This window comes from Nansenia antarctica (assembly GCF_963989245.1).
Source record: "Nansenia antarctica genome assembly, chromosome: 6".
In the NCBI taxonomy this organism is placed as follows: Eukaryota; Metazoa; Chordata; class Actinopteri; order Argentiniformes; family Microstomatidae; genus Nansenia; species Nansenia antarctica.
The window spans coordinates 20663798-20673797 of NC_137676.1; the positions used below are offsets into that span (position 1 = coordinate 20663798).

General features: G+C 50.1%; 1 protein-coding gene across 1 annotated transcript in view; it reads right to left on the reverse strand.

The window, feature by feature from the left end:
* LOC308159557 (adenylate cyclase type 3-like) overlaps positions 1–10000 on the reverse strand; it is a 62257-nt gene that overhangs the window by 47421 nt on the left and 4836 nt on the right. The window contains exons 3-4 of the mRNA XM_080533370.1: positions 9464–9600; positions 92–203 (exon numbers count right to left, since the gene is read on the reverse strand). Of these exons, the coding sequence (XP_080389496.1) occupies positions 92–203; positions 9464–9600 (249 nt within the window). The remainder of the gene's footprint in view (positions 1–91; positions 204–9463; positions 9601–10000) is intronic.

Consider the following 10000-nt stretch of genomic DNA (forward strand, 5'->3'; position numbering starts at 1 on the left):
TGAGTGTATGAGAGAGGGTTATGGGTGTGTGAGTGTATGAGAGAGGGTTATGTGTGTGTGAGTGTATGAGAGAGGGTTATGAAGGACTCACAGATGCCAGGCTATCGAAGCGGGCGAACAGTTCATTAAGTAGTTTGACCAGCTCCTGAGCACTACAGGCCGAGGACAGCTGGGTAAAACCCACGATATCAGCAAACAGGATACTAGAGAGAGAATGAGAGAGAGGGGGGGGAGAGAGAGAGAGAGATGTGGAGAGAGAGGAGACAGAGGGGAGAGGGGAGAGAGAGAAAGAGAAAGACAGAGAGGGAAAGAGGACAGAGGGGGGAGAGAGAGAGAGTGAGAGAGAGAGGGAGGGGAGAGAGGACAGAGGGGAAAGAGAGAGAGAGAGAGAGAGAAAGAGAGAGAGAGAGAGAGAGGGAGAGAAAGGACAGAGGGGAGAGGGGAGAGAAAGAGAGAGAGAGAGAGAGAGAGAGAGAGAGATAGAGAGAAAGCACATTTACTTAAGAAACAAGAAAGAAGCTTCCGTCATTTGCATTATCATGTGATGGAAGTTCTCTAACAATTGTCTGAATCCAATACAGTACTGATTAATCTAAGATTATCCATTCAGGTACTTAATAATGATAATATATTTTATTTGTATAGCGCTTTTCCTGCAAACGTTGCAGCTCAAAGTGCCCCAATCATTATATAATCATAATTTAATTATTTAGTCATTTAAAGGCAATATTAAAAAGATGGGTTTTTAGTCTTGACTTGAACATATTTGCTGAAGTTGCATCCCTAATGTAAACTGGCAGTGCATTCCACAATTTGCGTGCATAAAATTAGAATGCAGCCTCACCAAATCTCTTCTTTTATACATGTGGTACACAGAGAAACCAGCATCAGAAGACCTGAGAGCTCTATCGGGCTGATATACTAGCAAAAGGTCTTTCAGATATTCTGGTTCTGTGCCAGTGAGAGCTTTATAAACAAGCAGAAGGATCTTGAAATCTGTTCTGAACTTAACAGGAAGCCAGTGTAAAGTAAAATAGTTAAATAGTTAGAGTTATATGAGCTCTTCTACTTGTTTTGGTTAAAACTCTCGCTGCTGCATTTTGGACTAATTGCAGCTGGCCAATAGCTTTCTTCGGAAGACCAGAAAGGAGACTGTTACAATAGTCCTAGTAGTAATAACAAAAGCATGCATTAACACTTCTGCATCAGCTTGCCGGAGAAAATTTCTAACTTTTGTAATATTCCGTAGATGATAAAAAGCATTTCTAGTGATAGATTTGATGTGAGGCTCAAAGCTTAAGTCAGAATCTATAATCACACTGAGTTTCTTAGCTTCATGTTTGCAGTTTGAAAGCAAGGTTCCCATGGTATTCGACAATTTGTCTTTTTGTGGTTTTGGTCCAATGACAAGAATCTCAGTTTTGTCCTGATTTAGTTGTAGAAAATCTTGGGACATCCAAAGTTTTATATCTCTGAAACAATTCTCCAGCGAGGTGAGAGCATGTGAATTATCAAGCAATACTGATATGTACAGCTGAGTATCATCAGAATAACTATGAAAATGTACACCATGTTTTCTGATGATTCCACCTAATGGGATCATGTACATGGAGAAGAGCAAGGGACCAAGAATAGACCCCTGAGGGACCCCACATGTGATGTCAACATTATCAGAAACAGAGTCTCCCAGGACAACAGAGAAATGCCTACCAGCTAGATAAGATTTAAACCACTCTAATACAAGTCCTGAGAGACCAACACAGTTTTCTAAACGATATATTAGAATACTGTGATCTACTGTATCAAAAGCAGCACTCAAATCTAACAAGACAAGAACTAATACACCACCAGCGTCTATGATAAGTCTGAGATCGTTTACAACCTTTACTAATGGAGTCTCAGTACTGTGGTTAGAACGAAAACCTGATTGAAACTTCTCAAATAAAATGTTTTTGCTAAGAAAATCTGTAAGTTGTCTGAAAATCACTCTCTCAAGGATTTTACTTAGAAATTAAAGGTTAGATATTGGTCTGAAATTTCCGAGAACAGAATTATCTTGCCTTCCTTTCTTAAGTAGTGGTTTTATAATGGCAGATTCTAGGGGAGTGGGAAAGTGTCACCAGGGGAGTCACCGACTCGCCATGGCTCTAGAAACTATACATTTAGACAGAAACGCAGTATAACCGGGCGTTGCCATTGTTATTATAGCGGCACCTTGTCTGGGTGTATTCAATTCATTGCATGAAAACGAAAGCGTCAGTTATTTCCCGAACTTTGCGGTCTGTCGATCTCGATAGGAGAACCGTATCGAGGTTCCATTTAAGGCCGGTTATCTTCCTCGTGTTCATACGGTGACGGGGGTGTGTCGTTTTCCATGATAGCAGCCCGGGAAGTGGTTAGAAGATCGCATTGAAGCCCCACTTACTCACACAGCTGAGCCAGGCAACACAACACACTATCTGTATCTACGGACCCCAGGGTCGCTCAGTACATCTCTTGCAGAAAACATTAAATGCTTTGTACTCACCAAAACAACTGATTATTTGAACACAAAATCCATCCTCCTTTCTTTCCTCAAGAAGACTTCAATGACTCTGTTGTACAGTTGATCAGTTCCACCAAGTCCTTTTACATGGATAGCGTCGCTAACGTCGGGGTTGGCCGTTCTCTTCTGATTATGTCTAGCTTTTCTTAGAAGGTTCTTCTTTGTTGTTATAATATCTGCCACCAAATCTACCTCTTCTCCTCCTTCAGCCATTGTGGCTGCTTGTAGAACAACAGCTTAAATCTACACAAATTAGCGAGATCAAGTTCAGTGTGCTAGCTCCGCCTCCCAATAGTGTGTATCCAATCAAAAGACGTGCAGGTGCTGATCAGGTGCTCCGCCATCCAGAAGGCCCCTTCGTCGGATTTGCTTGGATTTGCTCGCCAACTCGAGATCTGACCACGGTACGCCACAGCTCTTTTCTCGCTCACTTTAAATTACAATCTGTACTCGCGCCACTGTTGAATCTGCAGGCGGGCAGATTTCTTGGTACCCTGGCAACACATTATGGCTGAAATTGATTGGATAAAAGCTAAAGGCCAGCCCTCCAAATGTCTGGAAGCAGCGCAACCAAGAGGAAAGTTATGAAATGAAGAGAATAGACTACGGGAATAATTTAATACATATTTGTAGAAAAAAAATAAAAATTAAATGTATATTCTGATGATGTTTAGGCCAGCAGAGAAGGCCTTGCTGGCCCTGACGGCACACCACTGCTTGTTAGGTGTGTCCCTTTTCCCTGTTCCCTTGTTAGTCGATCACTTGTGTTACCCTTTTGGAATGCTTCAGAATCCTGTTGTACGTATTACCGCTTCACGTATCCGATACCCGGAACGTTATTGAGCCTTGACTTTGTTTGCGTGTTTGAAACCTTGTACCTCCTTTGGAGCCCTTTGCTCAAACTTTAGTTTCCGTGTGCTTTATGACCTCAGTTTCTTAGTTATTAGTTGCATACGTGCTGAGCCCTACTGCTCTCCTTTATGTTTGTCCCGTTTGAATGTTTTATGTTTGAACCTGCGAACTATTCATCTCAGTAAAGAGAACCTTTATTTTATTATATCTCCGTCTCGTTGTTTACATACACCGCACCTGGACCCGACACAGTTGTACACACACAGAACCTTTAGAGAAACGTAACAGATCGACTAACCACCATGGATCCAGCGGATGTATCACAACTTCGCACCGTACTGGCCACCCAAGATGCCATGCTGACCCAGCATGAACGTCTCCTCAGGGAGATGAGTGAAAATCTCCGCCAGCTGTCCCTCACCGTCCAGAGCCTGGTGGACCGCCAGGACAACGCTGAACTGGTCGCCAACGCCGCAGCAGCCCTACCTTCACTACTGGTCCCTACACCTCCACCTACACCCCGTGAGCCTCGCCTTCCACCTCCAGAGAGGTACGACGGACGTCCAGAGGCCTGCCGAGAGTTCATCACTCAGTGCACCTTAGTGTTCAGCCTACAGCCGACCTCCTTCCCCACCGAGCAGTCCCGGGTGGCTTATATCACTACTCTGCTAACGGGACGTGCCCTGTCCTGGGCGACGGCAGAGTGGGAGAGGGGGACTGCGATATGTGCCAGTTCCCAGCTCTTCATAGCAGAGCTTCGTAAAGTCTTTGATCACACCCGGGTGCTCTCTACCTACGAGGCAGGCAGGAGACTCACCGCCTGTCGACAGGGTCATCGCACGGTGGCTGACTATTCCGTGGAGTTCCGCACCCTGGCCAGAGAGACCGGGTGGGAGGAGCGCGCTGTGGTCGTCCTGTATGCTCAGGGGCTCTCGGAGGTCATGAAGGACGAGTTGTCCTTCCGAGAGTTGCCTGAGCAGCTGGACGACTTAGTCGACCTCTCTCGGCGGGTGGATAATAGATGCCGGGAGCGGGACCGCGAGAGAGGCTCGGCTAGGGGCGCGCCCTCCCGCCTAACGCCGGGTGTGGGGCCACCCAGTGGGTTCATGGAGGAGCCGACCTACGATGAGCCCATGCAGTTAGCGTGACAGCAGCGTCAGAGAGAGGGGCGCTGTCTGTATTGCGGGTGGGCTGGACACCTAGTCGCTACGTGCCCGGAGAAGCCGGGAAACGGGAGGGCTCGATAATGTCGGGAGGGGCATTGGTGAGCCATGAACCACCTTCAGCAATGGGCGATCACCAGACTTTTTTGGGGGTAACGTTAGAGGGGGGACGCCGCATACGACGGGTGTGGGCGTTGGTGGACTCGGGGGCGGCGGGGAACCTTATGGACACGGGCTTAGCCCACGAGTGGGGACTAGTTCTCAAGGACCTTCCCGTTCCATTACCGGTCCGCGCCCTGGACGGCCGGCCTCTGGGGACCGGGTTCATTACCCAGTGCACACCACCTATTCATCTCCAGGTGGAGCGAGAACAGTGGGAGCTGATCCAGTTTTTAATTATTGAGTCTCCTGACTGTCCTCTCGTCCTGGGGCACCCCTGGCTGGCGGTGCACAACCACAATATTAACTGGTCCACGGGGCGAATCACCAGTCCTCCCAGAACCCCACTCCATTCCCCAGTCTCGTTGCCAGCCCCATCCCCAGCCCCATCCCACTCCCTAGCTACAGCCCCTAAACCCCTTTCCACGCAAGCGGCGGGGTCTACAGACATTCCAGTGGCTCCGGCCATAGTGGGCGTTCCCCAGGTCTATTGGGATCTGGGGGAGGTTTTTAGTAAACAGCGGGCTAGGGAACTACCCCCCCACAGGGCTTACGACTGTGCCATCAACCTCCTGCCCGGCACCACGCCCCCTCGGGGGAGATTGTTCTCCCTCTCCGGACCTGAGACCCTGGCCATGAAGGAGTACATCGATGACGCACTCGCCGCGGGCCACATTCGCCCTTCCACCTCCCCAGCGGGTGCGGGGGTTTTCTTTGTGGCCAAGAAGGACGGGGGGCAGCGGCCATGCATTGACTATAGAGGGTTGAACAATGTTACCATTAAGAATAGATACCCTCTCCCATTGATGACTACAGCGTTCGAGTCATTGCAGGGGGCCCGGATCTTCACTAAACTGGACTTACGGAACGCTTATAATTTAGTGAGGGTCCGGGAGGGCGATGAGTGGAAGACTGCGTTTAACACTCCGAGGGGCCATTATGAGTACATGGTGATGCCGTTCGGCCTCGCCAACGCACCGGCGGTGTTCCAGGCCCTCGTTAATGACGTCCTACGGGATCTCCTCGACCACTCTGTTTTTGTTTATTTAGATGACATTTTGTTTTTTTCTAAGGATGTGACGCAGCACCAGAGACACGTTAGGGAGGTGCTCGAACGCCTCCTCCGCCACAAACTGTTTGTCAAGGCGGAGAAGTGCGAGTCATGTGGAGACGGTGTCCTTCCTGGGGTTCGTGGTGGACAAGGGGGACCTTTTGATGGACCCCGGGAAAGTCACTGCAGTTTTGGACTGGCCGCGACCCTTCTCATTAAAGCAGCTACAACGCTTTTTAGGTTTTGCCAATTTTTACAGGCGATTCATTCGTGGTTTTAGTTCCATAGCCGGCCCATTAACAGCCCTCACTCAGTCCAGTCTCCGCTCTTTTTCCTGGTCCCCGGAGGCGGAGAACGCCTTCAATACGCTTAAGCAGCGTTTCACATCAGCCCCCATCCTCGTGCACCCGGACCCGTCCCTACCCTTTGTTGTGGAGGTGGATGCCTCTGACATTGCGGTAGGGGTGGTTTTGTCACAGCGGTGCTCCAAAGACAATAAGACCTGTGCCTTTTTTTCTCGCAGGCTGTCCGCGCCGGAGCGCAATTACGACGTGGGGAACCGCGAGTTGCTTGCCATCAAACTCGCGCTGGAGGAATGGAGGCACTGGTTGGAGGGGTCCGTGCACCCCTTTATGGTTTGGACTGACCACAAGAACCTGGCCTATATCCAGGGGGCCAAGCGCCTCAACTCCCGACAGGCCAGGTGGGCGTTATTCTTCACCAGGTTCCAGTTCACGATCTCCTATCGACCGGGCTCTAAGAACACCAAGCCCGATGCACTGTCGAGGCAGTTCGATCCTATGGACCTGGTGGAGAGTACGGATTCTATCGTCCCCACTGGCCTGGTCGTCGCCCCGTGTCCTGGGGAATCGACAGGGTAGTGAGAACAGCGCTGAGGCGGGAGCCTGACCCGGGCGGGGGTCCGCCGGGGAGGCTTTACGTTCCGAGGACTGCGCGCGCACGACTGCTGCAGTGGGCGCACACCTCCTCCCTCACCAGTCACCCAGGGGCCACCAGGACATTGGACTTCATACGAAGGAGGTTCTGGTGGCCCACAGCGGAGGGGGACACGCGTGCGTTTGTGGCAGCCTGTGCCCTATGCGCGCGCAGTAAAGCCTCCCGGCAACGGCCGCCGGGACTCCTACACCCCCTGTCCATCCCCAAACGTCCCTGGTCGGACATAGCCCTCGATTTTATATCGGGTCTACCCCCATCTGATGGGTTCACCGCCATACTCGTGGTGGTGGACCGGTTCTCTAAGGCGGCGCACTTCATCCCCCTCCCCAAACTCCCCACGGCCCAAGAGACGGCGGAGCTAGTGGTCCAGCATGTCTTCCGGGTGCACGGACTACCCCTGGACATGGTATCCGACCGGGGTCCTCAATTCGCCTCCAGGTTCTGGAAGGCATTCGCCACCAGCCTTGGCGCGTCAACCAGGACCTGGAGGGGGTGTTGAGGTGCTACGTCTCCAGCAATCCGGCGACATGGAGCCGGCGGCTGGCGTGGGCTGAATACGCCCACGACACCCTCCTCTGCTCCTCCATTGGCCTCTCCCCATTCCAATGCCAGTACGGGTATCAGCCCCCCCTTTTCCCTGAGCAAGAGGAGGAGGCAGCTGTACCATCTGTCCAAGCCCATGTCAGCCGCTGTCGCCGTACCTGGAGGCGGGTGAGGGCGGCGCTTGTGCGGGCTTCGGACAGGTCCCAACGCCAGGCTAACCGCAGGCGCCGCCCTGCCCCGGTCTTCCGTCCTGGTCAGAGGGTCTGGCTGTCTACCCGGGATCTCCCCCTCCGGGTGGAGTCACGCAAGTTGGCTCCTCGCTTCGTGGGGCCGTTTAAGGTGGTGCGGCGGGTCAATGCCGTGGCCTACAGACTGCTACTCCCACCCTCCATGCGAGTTCACCCCACCTTCCATGTATCACTCCTCAAGCCCGTTGTTTTCTCCCCCATGGCCCCTCCACCCCACCCCGCCCCCCCGCCCCGTCTCATTGATGGACAACCTGTCTACACGGTCAACAGGATCATCAACTCCCGGAAGGTGGGTAGGGGTGTCCAGTTTCTGGTGGACTGGGAGGGATATGGGCCGGAGGAGCGTACCTGGGTGCCTCGGCGGGACATATTGGACCCTAGTCTCATTTCTGACTTTCGCCGGCTCCATCCCGAGGCACCCGGGTGATCGGCTGGTGCCGCTCGTCGGGGGGGGGGGCACTGTCACCAGGGGAGTCACCGACTCCCCGACACCACCTACTGGTGGCTGGACATTCTTTGAACTAATTGCTAATGCCTGTCACCTGTTGTATGTGGCTTCTTAGGTCTGTCCCTTTTCCCTGTTCTCTTGTTAGTCGATCACTTGTGTTACCCTTTTGGAATGCTTCAGAATCCTGTTGTACGTATTACCGCTTCACGTATCCAATACCCGGAACGATATTGAGCCTTGACTTTGTTTGCGTGTTTGAAACCTTGTACCTCCTTTGGAGCCCTTTGCTCAAACTTTAGTTTCCGTGTGCTTTGTTATGACCTCAGTTTCTTAGTTATTAGTTGCATACGTGCTGAGCCCTACTGCTCTCCTTTATGTTTGTCCCGTTTGAAAGTTTTGTTTGAACCTTTCATCTCAGTAAAGAGAACCTTTATTTTATTATATCTCCGTCTCGTTGTTTACATACACCGCACCTGGACCCGACACAGTTGTACACATACAGAACCTTTAGAGAAACGGAACAGGAAAGATGCCAGTTGATAGAGAGCAGTTCACAATTTCTAATACATCATCAGTTAAACAGTCAATAACACTTTTGAAGAACCATGTTAGGATTGGATCAAGTGAGCATGTTGAGGATTTCATTTGTGAAACAACTGTTTTTAAAGTATGGGGGTTGACGAGCTCAAATGAATCCATGACAGCAATAGGCATTCTTAATTCATCTGGGAGTAGCAAATTAGATTTTTAATTCTCAAATGATATTTCTAATGGAAAATAATGGAAATCTTTTCTTGAAAGAATGTAGCAAATTCATTACATCTAAGTGTTGAAAATGACTCATTTTCAACAGGCGCAACCACTGAAGGGTTAATCAGACGATCAATGGTTAAAAAAAGCACTTTGGGGTTGCCTTTGTTTTCAGAAATTATATCAGAGAAATAGGTTTGTCTAGCTCAACTTCATTGCCCTATTATATGTAAAGATCTGGTTTTTAAAAATGTCAAGGTGTATATGTAGTTTAGACTTTCTCCATTTGTGCTCTGCTTTACGGCAGTTTCTTTTCAATTGGCTGAATTCTTTATTTTTATTTTTCCATGGTGCTTTGCGATTTGATGACAATTTTTAGATTTTTTTCTGGAGCTATATCAAGGGTAGTTCTCAATTTGTTGTTGAAGCTCTCTAATAAGTTATCTATAGAGAGTATTTCGCAAGGTGAAGAGAGTGAATTCATAAGGCTCATGAACTTTTTGACAATGTGCTTTTTGACTTATGAGTATGTTTCTGAAAGTAGTCCTCCAGAACACCCTTTGATGACCTTTCTGGGTTCCATGTAGTAGAACAATTCTGGGTTCCATGTAGAACTCTTTTGGGTTCTATGCTGAACCCTTTCCACAGAGGGTTCTAGGGACAAATAAAGAACCCTTTTCCTCTAAGTGTTTCTGGTCACCATGTTGGCCTGTGAAATCAGGCTGGTGTTGTGGTAGAGAGGCTGACCTGACGTTCTCGTGGCGGTACATGTACATGGTGTTGAACTGCTGCTGCTGTACTTGGTTCTGATTGGCCTGTTTCTGCATGCCCTGCAGCATCTCGTCTGCTATGTGTTTGGGCAGGATGGACAGCAACAACTCCTCCTGCAGAGAGAGAGACAGACACCGGGGATGTGAGTGTGTGTGTGTATGGGTGTGTGTGGGTGCGTGTGTGTGTGTGTGTGTGTGTGTGTGCGTACATGCATGCGTGCGTGCATTCTCATGATGAGGTAGCCCTGCCTGAGACATGTCAACTCACTCATTGCCGTGACGATGTCCTCTCAGCCTAATGGTAGACACTTGGGTTGTGGCAGAGGGAGAGAGAGGAAGAAGGAGAGGGAGAGAGGAAGAAGGAGAGGGAGAGAGGGAGAAGGAGAGGGAGAGCGGGAGAAGGACAGGGGGAGAGAAACAGGAGGGGGAGAGGGAGAAGGAGAGAAGGAGAGGGAGAGAGGGAGAAGGAGAGAGGGAGAAGGAGAGGGAGGGAGGGAGAAGGAGAGAAGGAGAA